Source organism: Mytilus californianus, unplaced genomic scaffold (assembly GCF_021869535.1).
Source record: "Mytilus californianus isolate M0D057914Y unplaced genomic scaffold, xbMytCali1.0.p SCAF_6, whole genome shotgun sequence".
NCBI classification, from domain to species: domain Eukaryota; kingdom Metazoa; phylum Mollusca; class Bivalvia; order Mytilida; family Mytilidae; genus Mytilus; species Mytilus californianus.
The window spans coordinates 25,491,205-25,514,686 of record NW_026262712.1 but is presented as its reverse complement, the minus strand read 5'-3'; the positions used below and the strand labels follow the sequence as shown (position 1 = coordinate 25,514,686).

General features: G+C 32.6%; 2 protein-coding genes across 2 annotated transcripts in view; both read left to right on the top strand.

Moving 5' to 3' along the window:
- LOC127706097 (E3 ubiquitin/ISG15 ligase TRIM25-like) overlaps positions 1-16,589 on the top strand; it is a 630,321-nt gene extending 613,732 nt beyond the window's left edge. Inside the window, exon 3 of the transcript XR_007984211.1 lies at positions 15,866-16,589. The gene's annotated coding sequence lies outside the window, so the exon portion shown is untranslated. The remainder of the gene's footprint in view (positions 1-15,865) is intronic.
- LOC127706089 (uncharacterized) lies at positions 12,199-16,589 on the top strand. Its single transcript, XM_052210544.1, has 2 exons — positions 12,199-12,371; positions 14,679-16,589. The coding sequence occupies exon 2, from the start codon at positions 14,689-14,691 to the stop codon at positions 16,387-16,389; it is 1,701 nt and encodes a 566-aa protein (XP_052066504.1). The 5' UTR covers positions 12,199-12,371; positions 14,679-14,688; the 3' UTR covers positions 16,390-16,589.
- Positions 16,590-23,482: the final 6,893 nt, after the last annotated feature.

Sequence of the window (23,482 nt, the reverse complement as noted above, 5' to 3'; positions counted from 1 at the left end):
AAACAGCTACATTACGTTCTATTATAACCCGGATAATACATACCCTGGTAAATAATGGTACACATTTGAAATACGATATATACAATAAATGTTTAAAAACAGAAATCGCAAACACTCCGCCCTATTATGTCATTTGTAAGAAATCATTCTGTTCTGCAGACTATTTCGTAGAATAAATATGTATATCGATTTAAATTAAAATGGTTGAATTTTCAAAGTAAGATTTCTTAATAATTATAGAAACACAACATGGCATCCTTGTTTCATAATAAAAGCTTAAGATCAATACTTATCAAGATGAATAATTTTTTAATAACAATTCGTAGGCGATATTGAAAAAGTTACTACAAAAGTGAAATCATCATGCTCGTCTTTCTTTGAAAATTCTTTTTTTAACAATTTTGTACAAAAGAATATGACAATTTGGATGATGATGATGATGGATGGCAGCTTAACGTCCACCAGAAAATTAATATACATGTTAAATGTTAATGTAATATGAATATTATCCTGTTTTGTACTTGCTGCTAAACTTATATATATAACTAAAAGGACTAAAGTTTACCAATATGTTTGTTGTCATCCTTCAGAAGATATTACTTCGTCATATATATTACAAGTAATAAAGAAACGTCATTTCTGAGCACTCCAAAATAAATTATTTTATTTTTTTTTAATATTGCACAGACATCGTGGGTATTTCCAACCCTTTCATGACTGGATGGGTTGATCGCTCATCCGTGTTAGCTTCGAATAGAAACATGGGTGCAGAATTTTATTTTGATTGGGAGATGCACATGGGAGGATGTGGTGGCTACATGACATCGCAATCAATACCCAATACAAGGGCAGCTTTGGGTTTACCTTTTGGTAAGAGTTTAACAGTACTGTTTTTTTTTTATTGATGTTATCTTTATTCCATGTATTTATACGCCAGTGTTCATTGGTAAGTAATGTTTATGTCATTTTGCCATCAACTAAAATATTAACATGATATATGCTGTCCGTTTTCACATTTTTCAAAACAACTTTGTTACTAAACGAATTCATACTTGCTCATCGTGTAGAGCTACATTACCTGGGTAATTTTTTTTATTGAGTGAGCGTAAATCATTCTATCTGATTTGAGAATTGATAAATAGAATAAAAACCTGTTTTTCTTTTCTTTTCTTTTTTGTTTGTGAAGCAATATCTCCTTGTGACGGGGTCAACTGTCAAAATGGCGGGGATTGTGTTCCATCCGGATCCACAGGCACGTGCAACTGTGCCAATGGCTATCATGGGGACAGATGTCAAAATCGTAAGTATATATGAATAGATATCTGCAATCAAATTTTGTAAATACTTTTGAAATATTGAAATAACGACAAATTATAAATGTTTAAAATCAGTTAACGATGGCTGCAACACTTTTGTACATTAAAAAAAAATGAGAACAATGCCTTCAAAGAATTACAAGAACATATATGATAGGATACCAAGTGTATTTACGGTGATTGCATTTCTTTGACGCTAAGAAAAAAGCTTGTCATAACAAGCAATGACATATGTTGTAGGTTTTGTGCGTGTTGTGTGAACTCAGGTTTATTCCTGAAAAATGAATTATTTGAGAGTGCAGTTCAAGGTCAAGGTCAGATGAAATCTTTATTGTTACACAACTTATTGTCCTGGGGTAATACACCGTTTTACCAATCAAATAAATATTAGAAACGTATGTCACAAAAAATATAGTAACATCACAGACAAGGAAAAGTATAGCTTGGTTATTATTAGATAGAAAAATCTTTACAAAAAAGCAACAGAGCTTAACGGAAAAATATAACCTACAAATAGGTGAACAGGACCATTATTGACAAAAACCTCATATTGAAATTCATTGACAAATCGCACCAATTTCGATTTTTTTATATGTTCTTCGCTATTGTTTTTTGTTTACTACTTCGACACTACTAAGGGTGTATACTGCAGGGACCACAAAATATTGCACCAACCGATTTAGGTCTTTCGTGTTAATATAAAGATCTTGGGAGTTCATATTCCTAAAAACATTGTTATTGGCTCTCAAATTAAAATGGAAAATATTAGGAAAACAATCAGTATTAGTTATATAACATATAAAGCATCAAGTTTTAATTACCTATACAATGCTATGGTTAAGGTGAAATAACTCAAAAGTTGACATTTTTTTCTTTGTGTCTCTTTAATTATGTGCACGAGTAGGTACACTGTAACAGTTGATGACTTAAGTCAGTAAATGTCCGTCAAGATTCAATTTGATAACAGAAAACATTAAAACAAACTTATCGTCACCATCATGATAGTTTTGCTTTTGATATAAAAAAACAAGAAAAAGAATATGTGTTATGATTACCAATGAGACAACTCTCCACAAGAGACAAAATGACACAGAAATTAAGAACTATAGGTCACCGTACGGCCTTCAACAATAAGCAAAGCCCATACAGCATAGTCAGCTATAAAAGGCCCAGAAATGATAATGTAAAACAATTCAAACGAGAAAACTAACGGCCTAATTTATGTACAAAAATATGAACTAAAACATTTCATCTATGTATTATGAGGACATTTACACAAAGGAACTGTCGTTAAATATATATGATATAAAGAACAATAAAAATGAAAATAACGCTAAATAATTGCATGTGTTCGAGGCTTTTTATAAATATATTCATCAGCAACGTTCAAAGCCAAATATTGAAAGCCAGTATTTTATATGTACAATTTGCCATCAGTTTATTGAGTACGAAATCAATGTTATCCTAGTGTACCCGAAATGTAAACATATACATTAAAAATATTTTTGGTGTAGGCCAAATGTTTTGAGTTGAACTTTTGAGTAATAAGAAAATGAATTAAGGCAACAGTATTTAACCAATGTTCATATCTCATTAATCGAGTAAAAAGAAAAGCAGGTAAAAATGGTAAATAATCCAACACTTTGGGAATCGCATGCATTCAAATATAAGCAAGACCAGGTGCGTCGAAAGTGTAATTATCCCATGCTTTGCATGCTTTTATCGCTACGTGAATACACACTCAGTTAAAATGTCACAATCAGAAGTGAACACATACAGTAAACAAGTTCTGGAAAAAACATGTTAACTGAATTTAAAAACAGAGACAACATTATAGCACGAACTTAATCTGCTTTTTAACTTCTTAACTTCCAAATTGTATATTGATACAGTTGAACTATGAAGAGTTATCAGGAAGTCGAATTTTTTCATGCTTTCTTGAATAAAAACTCATTAAAATCTAAGTTCCAGGAAACTCAATCGGGTATTTTAACAGTTGTCATGATCCGGATAAAAGAGTTGTACTTTTAAGTCTGGGAAATTTCTTCTCAACGGAGCTTCTTTGTGCTGCGATGTGTTCACAACTTAACGCATGTGCAGTTTTTAAATACCACAGCCAGGACAAAAGGTAATTTATTTGCTCATCATTTACCGTTTAAAGATAATTTGTTTACGAATGCTATCGTTCTTATGTCCTAACGTCAAAAGGATATCGATATAAATACAAAAACGACAGACATTCTATGACATTTTCATATTTACATTTACGTAATCATTTACTGTGCAAAATCGAAGCATATGATCCATGGTTTAAAATGCGTTTCAAATCTGTATATAACAACCATTGTTTGTTACATTGAAAAAAAAAATAAAATTAAAAATGTACAAAAGGAACCGAACAACGATTTGAAATAATATCTGATGACGTTAAAGTTGGTATAGATTGTGACCACCATGTGCAGCTTAAACTTGTCTGCTTTCATAAGCATGGACTGAGCTACATTTTGTATTAAATCTGTGGTTTATTTTGCCATTTATGTTGCAATGATTAACTGCCGTCCGAAAGATATTTTATAAAGTTAAAATCCGGCGATTTTTATATCAAGGTAAATACGCCTTGCTCTATGGGATCGTGCAGCATCATGCTAAAACATATCAATTTTGCCGGTAACATCTTTTACATGCTGCTACAAAAATCGTGTTTATAACACTGAATCGTTCAATTTCCTTGGACACTCATTTTTTATTATATCAATGTCCAAATAATGACGCTTCCCCAGCAAAAATTTTCAATATCCGTCTCACAGGTAGATCGGAACACTCATAGCTGAACAAAAAATTGGACACAAGTTCATCAAAGTCAAAACACGCACTGCATGACGTGTGTGTACTTTGGTCTCAATATATCCAATAAAAAGTCTTCCTTGTTGGCGAAAACTATTTCTCACTGTGTCTTGGTAAATATTTTCTGAAAACCCGAGATACCAGCAGCAATAATGCTCGTTATTTCATACTAACAGGGTCATTTTCAGTTGATGTAGTTGGTTTAATCTCTGCAAAAGTCTTGTAATTGTTAAAACTGTATCTGCAATAAGGTTATTCTTATTATAATGCAAAATGAAAAAAAAATAGTCCATTTCAGATATTAATTTGATGTAATGTTTCATGAAACAAAATTTCCGTGAAATGATAATATCGCATTTGACAAATAAATAAGGTGACTTCATATGTTTGATTTTGGCGTCAAATATTCAAATCGGACGTGCTAATGCTTCTTGAACGCCTCATAATGTCATAAAGTTAGACAAAAGAATATTTCAAATGAGTTTGCTTTTTGTTTTTTTTTTTTTCATAATGTAATATTATCATATAAGGGGTGGGGAGAGTGTGGGGGTACAACGGAACAGCAAAAAACACTTTCGTTTTTATAAGGCTTTCACGGTTGCCAAATTAAAAAATTCAACCTTCGGCTCGGCATCTGTATTCGAATTCATTATTGTTCGGGATAAAATAAAAACGAACATAAACGCCCTACACATGGTAAAATGAAGAAAATCTACGGTTGTCATGAATGATTTCTTAAACAATAATACAAGTACAATTTTGAAATTGTTAAATATATTCTACTTTCTGTTTGCTATATTGACAGATGTGAGCTGTTGTCCTTTGGGACGTACCCTTTAATAGATGATTCCAAACCTACTGAAGACGGATGGAAATACTACACTGAAAGTTACGCTGGAAAAAAGGCATGTGTTGGATGTTTCTTCTGTCGTTAGCATGTATGTCACTGCCGAAGACAGAAGTATTAGGTTTTTATTCTAAGCATCAGAAATCATGTGATTTTTAAAAACAAAAGGAATATTTTATCGAACAGCAAGGCATGTTTAAAACTGTTGATTCCTTTTTATTGGAATAACCTAGGATATAAACAGACACAAAATTTATACAAAATGTATTTGTCTTTTTGAACTCCAAACTATCCTATCCAACACATGAACTCTTGGTCATGACTTTGGTAAAAAATTTTATCATATAGTTGTGGCATGCTATTCATTGTATATCTCATCTCACTCTGAACGGAGTGTGATGTAAATAAGCAATACGCACTGTGTGACGATATTGCGATATTTCTAGTGAGTATTAGTTAGGTCAATGATGAATTTGTTCCTCAGCAACGGCACTTTGTGATTTCTGTAAACAAAATATACAAGACACTCGCATGTTTCACCTTAAGATTTTGTTTGTCAAAATTGGTTACATCCTGAAGCGTGGAAACAGCTTGAAAACAACAGTACTAGTATACGAAACACAACATATAAAATTAAAGACCGAGTAATACGAACCCCACCAAAAACCTGGGAGAATCTCCGTGTTGTCGTACAGATGTGATGTCGCCAACTAAGTCGTTGGGTTATTATGGCATTTTATATATAATATTGATAACAGTTTGATGTTATACCATTTCATAAATTTTGTAATTAGTCTGTTCTGTGTTTAACTTTTTTACCTTAATTTACTTATTAATGAGGTTCTACTTTGTTGTCCAATCATTGTGTTAGGTATTTTTTTAACAACAACTTTCCTTAATTTATAATCTAACGCCACAAGTAAATGCTACAGTTGTTTTATGCATTGAAGTTTTGGGCGAATATATTATGTTTGAGTAACATTCTTGGATGTGAAACATCATATCTTTAGGTACTTCAAACAATATAAACATGTAGGTCGGGACGATTTCATCTCAGCAGATAAAGAACTTTTAGTTAATGTTAAAATTCGTAAACTTGGTAACCTTAAACGGTAGTTTATCAATTGCAAGCATTCGTACAAGGATATGATTTGTCTTTATTTCAGTTTATTGTTTGTATTTGTATTTTTTTTATAACTCGTTCATTAAACAGTTTACGCTTTTATCTTTTTTTTGATTTTTGTGAATTCTGATTGTCTTAATATGTATTACTAAGAAAACAAACTCATTAAAGAAACCAGATTTTTAATTAAGTAAGTCAGACGCACAGGAAGGAAGGGCTTAAATTAAGACTACAACTGGAAAATTGGAAAGTTGAAAACATTTTACGCAACGACAGACAAAGTATGAACCCAACAAAGAGTTATTGGAACGGTTTTATTAACACACAGATCACGTAAATTTCACCTTCAATTTATCCTGGATTACACGAATTCATAATAACTTAGCTTATGAAAGAGAAACTGGGTTCACTATTCTCCTGTCGAAATCAAAATGTTATTCATTACATTTTCACGCTTCATGTACTTGCACTCAACTAGATGCAGCTTGTTTTCCTGTAAAATGACACACTTTTCCAAAGAGTTTTGAGTGCATAGCGTCAAAAAGAGAATCATCGATCGTGTCTTTTGTTATGAAAAAAAATATAAATGGAAATTACGTAACCTTAGCATGCTTAACAAACTAATATGTATAATATATTATCTCATAAATATTAAAGAATATAATTATAGATACAACTGTGATCATCACTTGTCTCATATCACAGACATGTCAAAATAAACAGCAAAACTAGATATTACATTTTAAATAGAAATTTTTGTCGACGTGTTTGTGCAGTATAATACTTACCTAGCCATATGTTATGTTCGCTTATCAAAATACTCAAAAGTTAAATAAAAAAAATACTGAACTCCGAGGAAAATTCAAAACGGAAAGTCCCTAATCAAATGGCAAAATCAAAAGAACAAACACATCAAACGAATGGACAACAACTGTCATATTCCTGACTTGTATTCAGCCTCATATGAAAAAGTTTATATTTTTCTGGCATTGACCTAATAGTGTGTATCTATTTATATAATCTATACTACGGCAAAAAATGATAAACACAAAACTTACCCCCCCCCCCCCCCCAAAAAAAAAGTCGTAGATTAGGTGCTTACTGTGAAGCGGTAGATGAATTTAAACTAAGAAATGCATATTTTTTCGATAGACATAGTTGGGTTATTTTTTTTTAAGAATTTGTGTTCTGAAAATCTGAATACATGAGGTGTTATTTGTTTATATTATATAATTTTATCATTTTTTTTTGGACTGTTCTTAAAAAGTACTGTAAGTGACAATCCTGCGTCTCCGTATGCGTCTTGAACAAAAAGAACACATAAAAGAAAAAAAAAAATGATTATGGCGAGGTTAATCAAAATGATCATGTATGGAATACTTTTTACAGCATGCTTAAGTATATCGTTTGATTTGTATAGACAAAGGTATATAAATATCTATACTATATGTCAGGTTCTATATTACACAGACTTTAGATAGACAGACAATTACTTTTAAAGCAAATACTGCCCATCAAATATCCATAAACTACATACATATAAAGAAAAACAGCATTGATGTAATAAAAGACATCGACTGATAGAGTTCTTCGGTTGGGAAGGTTCATTCAGTTTTTGTTACAGTCCTTAAGTCATTACTTCAACATATTCATTGAATGCATATGGTTTATGCTTTAAGAGTGCCTAGGGAATATTTGCACCATATTAATTTCAAAAACACCACATGAGCATTATATTCGGCTTATTTGCGAGTCTAATGGAAATGATATTCGAAAGCAATGTGGATTATAGAATATCTAACATGTCCAATGGGATAACTATTCTATGCAACATTGACATGAAAATAGAAATGTTATAAAAGATAAACATACTTATTGAATTTCCGCATCATTTGAATGCTTACAAAGTGATATATTTAAAGCATACTTATATATCTCAACTTGTTTGATTTGCTCGTGTATGTAACAACGTATTTGAATTCAACGAAAGAAATCTCTGTATTACTGAAAATTATTACACCAGGGTTTTCGATATCACATACTAGTCAAAACATTTACTAAATTCTATCATTGGTACAAGGACATGTCAGGTCTTTCATGATTGCATATTTTGGTATTAATATTGATTTACTCATAGGGTCTTTGCATCGGAAATAAACACATTTATTATAAAACCAGTTGTTGGCATGATATTGATTATGTTCTTCTCATATGTTTTATGATGGTATCATACTAAACCCCTAACGGGAGGGATTGTACTTGATTTTCATATAAGTAAGACATAATCTTTCAATCAGTTTAATTGAGGTCTGGAGCTGGCATGTCAGTAACTGCTAGTAGTCCTTTGTTAATGTATTTTACTTTGTTTCTTTTGTTACCTATTCTGACATCGGACTCGGACTTCTTTTAAACTGAGTTTTTCTGTGCGTATTGCTATGTGATTCTTTATTCTACATTGGCTAGAGGTATAGGGGGAGGGTTGAGATCTCACAAAACATGTTAAACGCCGCCGCAATTTTAGTTCTTTTATATGTTTTGGAGTTTAGTGTGACGTCCACTTTCACTGAACTAGTACACAATTTTGTTTAGAGGTTAGCTGAGGACCACCTCCGGGTGCTAAATGTTCTCGATGTGTTGGAGGCCTTCGGCTGTTGTTTGCTCTTTGGTCGGGTTGTTTTCTCTTTGACATATTCCCTATTTCCATTCTCAATTTTATTACATTATAACTACATTTTTTTCCGATATGTATCTGCAAACTGTCTCGTTTAATTATGAGTATACCAACTGATATAATATAAAATTGTATTTGCATACTTCCAGATATGATTGTTCATGTATTTTTGTAAAATGTTTTAAATCTTGTACTAGCAAATAGCAGATACGGGACTTTATTTATCATTGATGTATTTGGACTTTATCTGACTTGTTGAATATTACTTTGCAATGCACCCATTGATAAAATTGGGGAATGTGGCGATTAAAGAGAATAACGTTTTTATATTCAGATCTGTGTTATTAATTGACTGATTGATTGGTTAAATGATTTCTCGGTTTGAATGACATTTTGTGATTTTCACAAGACAGGACAACAATAACACAGGATATATGTTGCTCTATCAAAATAAACTATCCATGAATTCTCTCTACGATTTTTCATAAGTAATTAATCAATAAAATTACTTCAACATAAAATTCAAATCCACCAAAAAACAAAAACAAATATAGGTTTTTTGCATTTAACTTAATATTAGGGATGTCAACTCGGTGAAGATTTACTAATCGATTACTCGTTGGATTTACCGAGCGATACTCGAGCGCTCTCGATAAAAATATTTATTTGAATGTAAGAAAGCAACAACATTCTAACAGGACACCGATTAGTCGAGTATCATTTTGGTAATCGATACTCGGTACTACCGAGCGATACTCGAGTACTAGAGTACTCGTTGCCATCCCTACTAAATATACAAATACTAAATTAAGCATTCATTTTACACTGAAACACAAAGAATACATGATCATTTAAATAATGGTTTGATATACGATATAAATAATAAAAAGAGGTTGGAGATGTGGCGCACATGCAACGTACAGTTTAAAACCAAGAAGTTGTTGAGGAATGTTTCAAGGTCTCGACTCTTAAACTTATACGTGATATATTCTCCGTTTATTCATTTTTTACGTTTTTTTTTATCATGATATTAATTGTGAAAAGATGCAATATTTTTGTAATTTTCTTCTTTTTTTTTTTAAATAAACAGACCAATAAAGCCATAACTTTGGATTCTCAACTCTCCTGATGTTTGTTATACCATTGTTGTTAAATGATCATCAGATCATATTGACAGCATTTCAACTGTTTTGGTCTTTATACATCAACGGCTTTCAAATATTTGGCTTTGAGCGTTCCTGATGAAGGTTAATCCAGAGAAGCACTTCGGATGAATGAAATTCCTCCATTCATGTCCAGTGTACAAAGTAGTACCGATATTGTCGACATCGCAAAGTTGACAATGTCGACACAATATTGTACAACGTTGTCTATATCGTTTCATACTCTTGTCTACATCGTTGACATTGACAATATCGCGACGTAGACTATGTCGACACGATATGGTACACCGTTGTCGATATCGTTTCATACTCTTGTCTACATCGTTGACATTGACGATATCGCGAAGTAGACAATGTCGACACGATGTTGTACAAGGTTGTCGATATCGTGTCATACTTCTGTCTACATCGTTGACCTTGCCTATATCGCGAGGTAGACAATGTTGACACGATATTGTACTACGTTGTCGATTTTGTTTCATACTCTTGTCTACAACGTTGACATTGACGATATCTCGAAGTAGACAATGTCAACACGATAGTGTACAACGTTGTCGATATCGTTTTATACTCTTGTCTACATCGTTGACATTGCCGATATCGCTAACACATTACTCGTGTTTACATTGTTAGTTTTGAATACAACTTTGTCGACATGGTGTTGTACTACTTTGTCGATTTGTTTTTATCATCTTGTCTCTGCATGGTTGGCATTTCCGACATCGCGAAAAAAGACAATGTCAAAACACTATTTTACAACGTAATCTATTATGTCAACATCACAAAGATGATGATGATGATGATGATGATGATGATGATGATGATGATGATGATGATGATGATGATGATGATGATGATGATGATGATGATGATGATGATGATGATGATGATGATGATGATGAGGAGGAGGAGGAGGAGGAGGAGGAGAGGAGGGTAGAGATTTGCAAACATTAAAGAAATGTCCAAATAAGTTCTACTATTAAGAACATCGACACAGGCGTAATATAAATACATTATTTGAAAAAATTGAAATTGATAAACTAAACACTTCTTAACAACCAACTGCTTTGACATATTTTACATTTATCAGTTATCAAATTATTTATGCTATGCCTTTATGAAATAATTACATAAATCCGAAAATTAATGTCAACGATGTAGACAGGAAAGGGGACGATGTAGACGATTTCGTCACAATGTTGTCAACATCACGATGTTGGCGATGTCAACGATGTAGACTGAAAAGAGGCGATGAAGACGATGTAGTCACGATGTTGTCAACATCGCGATATCGGCGATGTCAACGATGAAGATAGCAAGAAAAACGATGTAGACGATGTCGTCACGATGTTGTCAACATCGTGATGTCGGCGAAATCAACGATGTAGACAGGAAAGGTGGACGATGTAGACGATGTCGTCTAGATAATGTCAACATCATAATGTCGGCGATGTTAACGATGTAGACAGTAAAGGGGGATAATGTAGACGATGTCGTCACGATGTTGTCAACATCACGATGTCGGCGATGTCAACGATGTAGACAGGAAAGGGGACGATGTAGACGATGTCATTACGATAGTGTCAACATAGCGATATTGGCGATATTGGCGTTGTGAACGATGTAGACAGCAAGAAGAACGATGTCGGCTATATCAACAAGTAAGACAATGTTGCGTGCTGGTATGAAATCATGAACGAAGTTGACAATATCGGCGATATCGTCACTACATCGTGCACTGCAATACCTCAATTAATAATGTTGTCTTCATTTATTTGACAGTTATATTCCATATTTTCATTATGCCGATAGTCGTTTAAAAGTCAAAATATGTATTCTCATACCACATCTTCTCATATCTTTCATCTGAAATATCGCTTTAATACAAAACGTTTACGAATTTTTGGTCCTCAATGCTCTTCAACTTCGTACTTTATTTAGCCTTTTACATTTTTTGATTCAAGCGTCATTGAGTGATGAGTCTTTTGTAGACGAAACGCGCGTCTGGCGGAAATATAAAATTTCAATATTGGTATCTATGATGAGTTTATTTAATAACAGTGTTTAAAAAAACCCGTATTAAATAGGAAGAAGTTAACAACAAAAGTGGTGTCATATTTACGTGTTTATTAACCTTAATATTTCTATGTTGTAAATTTTAAGCTTAATCTTTACAAAGTACAGGTAAGCACACATGTGTTTATCCTTGACCTATAACAGATACACTGAATGAAGAACTATCTCCGTCGTATTGAGAGCTTTTTGATTTTAAACAGGTGTAAACTTTTAACTCAGGTAGATTGATAGTGCATCAGTGTCATTTATTTGAAAGGCTTATTTACTGAATTTGATCTCATTTTCTGTAACAGCTATATATATATTCGGCACACCTGGTCAGTTCGTGGGGGTAAGTTTTGTGTTTATCATGTTTTGCCGTAGTATAGATTATATACATAGATATAAAATATTAGGTCAAATTCAGAAAAATATAAACATTTTCATATGAGGCTGAGAACATGGGGAAGAGCGAGGTTTTGTGCTGAATACAAAAATGCTTATATTTTTATAACATCGATCTTATATTGTTTTAAAACTGCAACTTGAATTAATACATTGATATATAGCTATTTAAATTGTAACTCAAATTTCAAACTTATTTTCATTACTTCATGAACCCCTGATTGTGGAAAAAAAGGTGTTCCATGATGAAATTGACGTGACATTGCACAAACTATAGCTGTGTTACTATATTTAGGAAATAAACACAACTAGTCGCAGTATAAAAGAGAGTTTAACTCTTTGAATAGAATAATATATATGAAATAATTACATCAATGACACATGCATACACAAAATGTTTAAAAAAATGTGGCGTTTAACAATTGCTTGACTGAACGCATTATAGTTTTTACAATGAGTGAAGGAATGCGTAAATGAACAGTTGTCGACTATGTTCAATGTGACAATTGCGCATTTTGTCTACATAAGTCTTGTAAGTAGCACTGTAATCAAAATAATCAAAAGTCAAATCAAATTCGAAGCTGAAAGGGATTGAAAACTAACAAATCAAATACAATATGCAAAATACGTTTAGACAATCCTTGGTTTTTCGAAATTCCAGCGATGTGTAAACTTCTGAATGATAGCATCAACTTTTGCCATGTTAACACAGACTTTTCAGCTGTAGCATCGACCCAAAAGCTTCAAAAAAAATATCAAAAGGGAACAGGCTCAACAGGCTCTTTTTTTTTCTTTTTATTTAGGATGCATTTTTCTAATGCAGAAGCAATCTTAAAGACAACCAACATTCCGTTCAACCTAAGCAATATCAACCCTTTGTGGTCATTATTTTTAAATGATAGAAATAAATTTGCACGATATTACATTGCTTATATCACTGTCTAAGCTGCTGTAATAGATACACTTTATGTGAACAGAAAATATTTGTGAGGAGAAAATAGTTATATGGTTATTTGACTAGATGATCCATTGTACCGAATACTTAATCAACATTGAATTACAATTGAAATATTGAAAGATACGCGGGCCTCGGTTGGGTTGTTTTATTTAATTGTTTACAATACATGGCTAATGCTTGTTCTGGTCAAATTTACGTGTATGTGATTGTCCACTTTATATACTTTACTCTATCGGTTAACCTTTTTGGTCTAGTGCATAAGGTCATAAATTATGAATAAAATAAGAATTCAACTCATTAAAGATTGCATATTTTGGCGTTAATATTGATTCACTTATAGGGTCTTTGCATCGGCACTAAACACATTTATTTAAAAACCAGTTGTTGGCATGACACGGGTTATGTTCTTCTCATATATGTTATGATGGTATGATACTAAACCCCTAACGGGAAGGATTGTGCCTGATATTCATATGATGAAGACATAATCTTTCAATCAGTTTAATTGAAGTCTGGAGCTGGCATGTCAGTTAACTGCTAGTAGTCTGTTGTTATTTATGTATTATTGTCATTTTGTTTATTTTTTTTTGGTTACATCTTCTGACATCAGACTCGGACTTCTCTTGAACTGAATTTTAATGTGCGTATTCTTATGCGTTTACTTTTCTACATTGGCTAGAGGTATAGGGGGAGGGTTGAGATCTCATAAACATGTTTAACCCCGCCGCATTTTTGCGCCTGTCCCAAGTCAGGAGCCTCTAGCCTTTGTTAGTCTTGTATTATTTTTAATTTTAGTTTCTTGTGTACAATTTGGAGTTTAGTATGGCGTTCATTATCACTGAACTAGTATATATATTTGTTTAGGGGCCAGCTGAAGGACGCCTCCGGGTGTGGGAATTTCTCGCTGCATTGAAGACCTGTTGGTGACCTTCTGCTGTTGTCTGTTCTATGGTCGGGTTGTTGTCTCTTTGACACATTCCCCATTTCCATTCTCAATTTTATCCTTCAGGTGAAACTGACTTACAGGTATTTAGCTATGTTGTTTAAGGGACATGTAATGTCATTAGATCATATAGCTTATCACGTGTCAGTTTTGTACACATTTGTGGTTTTCACATTTTGTTTTTTAATATTCCTGATGAGATAAAACAAAAAAAAAGCACTTCCATCACAACAAATTAAAAGCGTTTTGTTCAATTTCTTATTTTGTTAAAAAACATTTTGCCCTACTACAGGTGTCTACTACAGTTTATTTCTATTTCTATGTGACCTAAGATGTTTATTCTTTGTCTGCAGAAAATTTAACATGACTTCCACAGTTGAGTGTGGTATATGTCAATATGATGATACTATCAAAGATGCAAGACAGTGGTGTACAAATTGTGAAGAAGGACTTTGTGAGGACTGTGAAAAAGTTCATAGATCTACCAAAAATACCAGAACCCACAAAATCATTTCCATTGATGATTATCGAGAAATAAAGGATGTGTTGGTAAGCCATGTATGCGAGCAACATGGGAAAAGTTACGATTTGTACTGTCCTACACACGATAACGCTATATGTATCGTATGCATCGATCAACATAAATCCTGTTCTCAAGTCATTCCACTAACCGAAGCTGTTGTAAATATAAAAGAGTCTACTGCACTTTCGGACTTAGAAGATAAGATAAATGGAGCGCTGCATAATAGTAAAACAAATATCATAGATATTAAGTCATCTGCTGAAGCATTCGATAAACAAAAGGAAAATATTAAGAAATGCATCAAGGAAGTGCGAGAAGAACTGAATAAACATTTAGATGAAATGGAGCAGAAATTGACCGAAGATTTTGCAACAAAATATGAATATTGTAAAACTGCATACGCAAATACAATAAAGCAACTAATCTCAGCAGACGACAAGTTAACAAAGTTGAGAAATGAAACTGAAAGCATAAAACGATTTGCGTCAGATGAGCAAATATTCCTAGGAACGCGTGCAATTGGCAAAGTGGTTGAAAAAGAGATAAATTCCATTAAAACCATTTATAACGCTGTTCAATCATATGAAATAAACCTTGAACTTGATGCAAACATTTCATCATTTTTAGACAACGTAAGTCACCTCGGCAGCATATTAGTTAAAGCAGAAAATGTCAATTTACAGTTTAAAGAACAAAAATTAAATCAAGCCCAAATGCAAGTTTCTCTGCCACTCGTTAATGTCGTACATGAACTCCAATTGAAACACATGTTTAAATTAGAAAAAGCTAGCTTGAAGATGGTCGTGACCGGTTGCATTATGTTAGCAAACGGAGATATGCTAATTGCTGATCATTGGAATAGAAACATCGTATTGATATCAAATGAATCTGATAAACCTGCCAAATACATTAACATTTCTGATTTTCCTTATGATATAACAATGATAGATCATAATCTTATTGTTATTACACATGGAACTAGTAGTAATACGTTGGATGTTCTAAATCTTAGTACAGGTGTTGTTGAAAAGAAGATTCAAACTCAACAATTTGCTAAGAATCATTCTACAACAGAAGATTGTTTCGGAATATCTTACTGGGACAATAAACTTTATGTGATGGTTGAAAGAGTTGGAATAGTCGTGCTCGACACATCAGGCAAAGCCTTAGAAACCCTGCCAATAGATACTGAAAAAGGTCGGAAAGTCGTCGTCTATAAAGATAGGATATACTATACTAACAGAAAAAAGAACACTATTCACTGCCTGAATACAGTAGGTCAGGAAATTTGGGTCTATCGAGATAAATCTATTGTTGAACCTTGTGGTTTAGCTGTAGCTAGCAACCTTGACGTGTTTGTATCATGTAGCAAATCTAACAATGTTATACTTATAAGATGCGATGGAAAAGATAGCAAGATCTTATTGAGGAAAGGAGACAATCTAGTTAAACCTAAAGCAATACATTTCAATAGAGAAAGGAGAGAATTATTAGTATGCAATGAAAACAACCAACATGCTGCAGTTTACAAAATAATATAGAGTACTTTATTGTGGAAATATTGTATTTTCGTGGATATTTGATTTTGTGGTTTTACCAAAGTCTTCATACAAGCCTAAACATAATTTGTACCTCGTTGAACATTTTAATTCGTGGTTCACCTCAAACCACGAAATTTACGAAAATTGGTATCCACAAATTGAATCCACAGTATCTAAAACATTAAATTTAAAAAATGTTATTCTTTTAACATTGTTTCCTTTATCGTAAATACATTGATGTTCTTCAATGTGATTGTCAATAATTCGCGGTAAATGAAGGTTTTTTTTATTGTTTTCATCATTGTACATCATAAATATTTCCATATACTAAATATAGTTGACCTATTGCATATAGTATTAGAAAAAAAACCATTAACTCAAAAACTTAACTTTGACCACTGAACCATGAAAATGAGGTCAAGGTAAGATGACACCTGCCAGCTAGACATGTACACCTTACAATCATTACATACATCAAATATAGTAGACTTATTGCATATAGTATCTGAGATATGGACTTGACCACCAAAACTTAACCTTGTTCACTGATCCATGAAATGAGGTCCTGGTCAAGTGAAAACTGTCTGACGTGCATAAGGACCTTGCAAGCTACGTACATATCGGAAACTTCATGACATGAGGCATCTATATACAAAGTATGAAGCATCCATGTCTTCCATTTTCTTAAATATAAAGCTTTTAAGAAGTTAGCTAACACCACCGCTGCCGCCGCCGGATCACTATCCCTATGTCGAGCTTTCTGCGACAAAAGTCGAAGGCTCGACAAAAATCAGGAAGGTAACCACATTGTTATTGTATAGTAGTAAATTTTGAACATATTTTTGTAGTTACATTTTATAACATAAGCGGTAATTGATATATTTTAAATGATTGAGGGAATTACTCTATCTTGCTTTAGCATATTGGTAGGTTTTAATTCAATCATTCCTTCAATACTGATTTTAAATGATTTGGAATAACTGGAGAATAGTTTTTTTTAATTTTTATTTGTTGTAGGAGAATTGGTTAACATTGTTAGCAATTTAAGATATGATACAAATTCAAAAAGATTAAACTCTTCAATCTATTTTGAAACATATCTCTACACCTTACATTTAAATTTTCAAATTTCTAACTAAGGGCTTGACATGTATTTTGAATCGATAATATTAAACTGTCATAATATGTTATCTAACTTATTGTATAGAAAAGTTTTAACAAGAAATACCTTTTTGAAATATGAGTCATAAAATATAAGATTTGTTATAGATACATAAACAAATATGAACTTTCCTTTTAAATGATCGACAAAATAAATATTCCCTCTATGACACGTCAGCATACAATGTCACCTTACATAGTAATGTCACATTAGAGAAAGGACTTATACTTTGTCACATTCGAATTTTTTCAACTGAACAACTGAAAACAAGCGAATTAATCATATTAGGGCATTCTACTGCTTATCACTACTTGGCTTTGACTTGAGTACATTTTAGATATTAATATTCGGGTTTTAGTGTATTATCTGATACAAGTATTCTATAATGATATTTCAATAATATATTAGCCAAAAAGCCATAATGGCATTTCACAACAAGATATGATAATGAGATAAGTGAAAAGCCTTCCACTGTCCCTTCTTTTCCGTTGGTTCATATCTTATATGTGTATGGGCAGTAACTCGATATCATTAATTTCGTTTTTTTCAAACTTTTTAAGTTCCCTGGCAAAACACATCTTTCCTGTGGTATCCTTTATGTAGCAATACATGTACAGATTTTAAAAAAGGATCTGTTTTGAACACCAAATCCTATAAACAGGATTAAGAACATAAACTTTAAGAAATAGCTAACACTAGCATTATTTTCTGCAGATGCACCAACATGTAGTCTGTGTATTCAAGGTTCAGTGGTTGTCGTTTGTGGATGTGGATCATAAGTATTTTTTTGTTTTTTATATAGATTAAAACGTTGGTTTTCCTATTTGAATGGTTTTACACCAGTCATTTTGGAGCCCTGTATAGCTTGCTTTTAGGTATGAGCCAAGTCTCCGTGTTGGATACCGTACTTTGACCTATAATGGTTTACTTTTACATACTGTGACTTGGATGGGGAGTTGTCTCATTGGCACTCATACTACATCTTCTTTTATCTATAAACAATAGCTTATCAAGAGTTGTTCTTTCTCTAACATACTGCAAGTAATGCTAGCACATATACAAATGATATAAGCAATACACAGAAGATGTTCATAATTTCAACTAGCACCTCTAAATGTGTTGGAATAACTGGAGATACGATTTTGTTACATTTCTATTTGTTGTGGCAGAATTCGTTAACTTTGTCAGCAATTTAAGATATGATGCACATTCAAAAAGATTACAGCCGATTGCATTGAGTATGTTTACCTAACCTAATAATGACTTCACGGTTCAGCTAGCAAGCAAGCTAGCAAAATATATTACCTATATCTAAACACTCAATGCAATCGGCTGTAAACTTCGCATCTATTTTGAAACATATCTCTACATCTTTCATTTAAATTTTCAAATTTTTAACTGAAGGCTTGACATGTATTTTCAATCGATAATATTTAACTGTCATCTAACTTATTGTATAGAAAACTTTTGACATGAGATACCAGGTTGAATTATATCATATTTCAACCTGATATCTCATGTGAAACGATTTCTATACAATCAGTTTATAGATGTCATAAAAGTTCATAATTTAACTTAACCTTGCTCTGGTGTGATAAACCATAAACTTATGAATTTTGATGAGTTTTTTCATCATATATTTTTGGTTTTGATATATATTTTGATAAAATCAAAGGCAAATAAAACCAATGTAAACACCTATAACCCCGTAGGAATAATCAATAGGCGTTACTTGCACACACTTAAATGTCTCACCTGATTATACTTTCTTATCCCAGGCATAGATTACCTTAGCCGTATTTGGCACAACTTTTTGGAATTTTGGTCCTCAATGCTCTTCAACTTTATACTTGTTTGGCTTTCTAACTATTTTGATCTGAGCGTTACTGATTAGTCTTATGTAGATAAAACGCGCGTCTGGCGTATCAAATTATAAGCCTGGTACCTTTGAAAACTATTTACAAAACTGGATCGATGCCACTGCTGGTGGACGTTTTGTCCTCGAGGGTATCACCAGCCTAGTAGTCAGCACTTCGGTGTTGACATGAATATCTATTATATTGTCATTTTTATAAATTTACTGTTTGCAAAGTATAAATTATTCGAAATACTAAGGATTTTCTTATCCCAGGCATAGATTACCTTAGCCGTATTTGGCACAACTTTTTGGAATTTTTGGTCCTCAATGCTTTTCAACTTTATACTTGTTTGGCTTTCTAACTATTTTGGTCTGAGCGTCACTAATTAGTCTTATGTAGACGAAACGCGCGTCTGGCGTATCAAATTATAAGACTTGATAACTATTTACTGACCGTTGATGTTGTGTTAAAAGTATTCAAGGTCAGGGAAAGAGTAAAAACGGCAACCAAAAGGTTTAACTAAAAGCATAACTGAAAGCAGGTCAGATAAATGCTGTCAGACAGACATATACACCACCTTACAATTAGTACAATTAGCCTATCATGTATTGTTTTTGATGATTGAAAAACATATAAATAAAACGACATTGACCAATGAACAATGAAAATGAGGTCAATGTCAGATGATATCTGCCATAAAACCTAAACATCTTATAGTCATTCCATACATCAAATATAGTTGACCTATTTCTTATAGTAGTTGAATCAGACCAAAACACAACAAGAGTGCACTTGCTGAAATGTCTCGCCTTCTTTACTAACCATTGATATTATGTTGATAGTCCTAAATGAAAAGCTTTATTACAACTATCACATAAACTGAACATGAACCAAGAAAATGAGATCAAAGTCAGATAAACCAAACGAGAAATACATGTCAACCTTACAATCATTCAATACACTAAATATATATTGCTTATAGTTTCTAAGAAACAGACTTAACCAATAAAACTAAACATTGACCAATGAACCATGAAAATGATGTCAAGGTCAGATGAACGATACCAGACAGACATGTAAACATTTCAATCAATCTATGCATTAAATATAGTTGACCTATTGCTTATAGTATCCAAGAAACAAACTTAACCATGAAAACTTAATATTGATCAATGAACCAGCAAAATGAGGTCAAGGTCAGATGATACCTGCTAAACCGACATATACAGCTTACAATCCTTCCATACAAAAAAAATTGTTGACCTATTGCTTATAGTTTAAGAAAAACAGACCAAAACACAAAAAAACATAACACTGAGTAATGAACCGTCAAAATGAGGTATAAAGTATTGGAAAAAAAAGACCAAAACTTAAAGTTTTAACTTTGACCACTGAACCATGAAAATGAGCTCAAGGTCAGATGACACCTGCCAGTTGGACATGCACACCTTACAATTTTTTCCTTTGACGCAAATGCATAGATGTTCCTCTATGTAATTGTCATTAATTCGCGATGAATGCAGCTTTGTTGACGTTTTCTGACGTCAACAATACGATGTCGTCAAGGTTTATTAGAGTAAAGTATTGTTTATTATGCTATAAAAAAATCTAAGTTTATTTTTTTCTTAACACCCGTTGTTTGTGATTTTTTTGACAAAATTTAATTTCATTTTCTATGTTATAGGTAATGCATATTTTAAGGTTTTTCTTGTTGTAGAACACCCCGAGGTAAGTATTTATTTCTTTGGGCAATCCTGACACCCCGAGGTAAGTATTTATTGTACCAACTTAGTTTATGGAAAGGGGGAGGTGCTATGTTTTTGTTTTCGATTTGTAATGACATTTTATCGCGGAAAAGTGATTCAACAATTTGAATTGAATCGAATGAAATATTCAGAATAATTTTCGTTTGAATAGCAATACAGCTAATCAGGATATAATTATATACCCTCCCCCCACCCGACCTCATTGTGAGGTACATGAATGATATTCAATAGAATATAAGAATATTTTATCAGTTAATCATTTGATAGAGTAAAAGGTATACATAAATGTAAAAAAGTTAAGAACTGACACGAAGGGGGCACGAAATCGTGATACATGTACATGTTCCACGAAAACGAATATCAATACAAGTAGGTCACAGTATGATTTCCTATTCAGTGTGTATCGTCCTGAACATGCATGAGATATTTGCCACTGGACTTTAGTAACCATCAATCAATCAACCTAATCAGTATGAATCAATAAGATTTTCAAAATCTTACACACGAATATGTTAAATCTGGCTTTATTTTAAAGTGTTATGAAAGTTTTACATTAAAATTCATCTCGCATATATGATAATGTCTCTGTATTGTAGCGATAAATTAAAAAAACTTTACATTATTTGTTTCTAAAATTAAAATTCTGATAATGACGATTTTTTTTTACACCTATCATAGATTGAACTTTAAAAAATAAATTCCCAAATCGGCAACAGAAACTATCAGACGAATATAATTTTGAAGTAAATTATAGTTTGCATTTTTATCAAGGAAAATAATGACCTCACACAGGTCATTATTTTATGCCTTGGAGCATATTTCATTGAAACATGGTATCGTCCGGGTTGATTCTTCGAAAGAATGACCTATCGTTCTGAAAGAAAATAACTCCATATAGGTATATAAGTTGTGTTGTGTTTTGTGTACTATTGTTTATCTGTTGGTCCTTTTCTTTTTAAGCCATGGCGTTGTCAGTTTACTTTTGACTTATTAGTTTGAATATGCCTTTGATAGCTTTTGCCTCTTTCGGATATTATTGTGTAAGCTTAGCAGTTGAGCTTGCGTTTTACACAAAGCAAAGTTGTATTCATTTTTTTCTTCATTAAACAATAGTTTTCCAATTTTGATGAATATTTTTTCGTTTTGTTAAACTGCTCGACGGGACATTGGAAATTAAGGCTATATTAAGGGCTATTATTGCAGAATCTATATAATTATTTATTTATCAGAACGTTTTCTTATTCCTATAAAAAAATAAGAAGATGTTGTATAAGAGAGGGGCGAAAGATACTAGATGGACAGTCAAACTCATAGATCGAAAATCAACTGACAACGCCATGGCTGAAAATGAAAAAGACGAACAGACAAATAAAAGTACATATGACACAACATAGAGAACTAAAGACTAAGCAACACGAACCCCACCAAAAACTGAGGGTGCATTATGCCAATGCGATAATATACCATAATAGACAAAAATGACACAGAAATTAACAACTATAGGTCACCCTACGAACATCAAACATGAGCAAAGCCCATACCGCATATGCAGCAAAGAAAGGCCCCGAAATGAATAATGTAAAACACTTCAAACGACAAAACCAACGACCTTATTAATGTACAAAATAATAAACGAAAAGCAAATATGTAACACAACAAAAAACGACAATCTACTGAATTACAGGCTCCTGACGTGGAACAGGCACACACAGAACACAGCGGGATTAAACATTCCAGTAAAAAAACTATTTACTGATTCTTCTAACAGTTCTTTATACTATAATTTTACATTTAATGTTTCCTTTATTATCTAATAAGCCAGAGGAAAAGGAGAAAGATACCTACCATATACAAATGCAAAGAAATATGCTGTGTCGCTAAATATATATCTATGTGCATATGTAAAAATGGACTTAAACACACAAAAGTTGTTACAAACATCATTTAAAATCAATTACTATAATAAGTTGTCGACTGACGATTTTATTCACTAATTCATTTGGAGTTCTTGTCTTGCTGCTGATTGTTGCTCTTAGAAGTGTCTATCTGTCTATTATAGATTTATTAATGATAGGCAAAAACACACAAAAAAATTTACACAATAACCATGTGAGTTCAAACCTTTCAATGAGAAGTCGTCAGACGGTGTCGAACATAGGCTTATTTGATCGTGGATTGTTGATCTTAATGACTTTACAAGATTCTCTCTTTCTATTTTAGTTCGCAAGACAATATGCACAAATGAACAAAAAATGAAACAATTGTCATTTATGAACAAACAACTTCTACGAATAATTGTCTTGCAG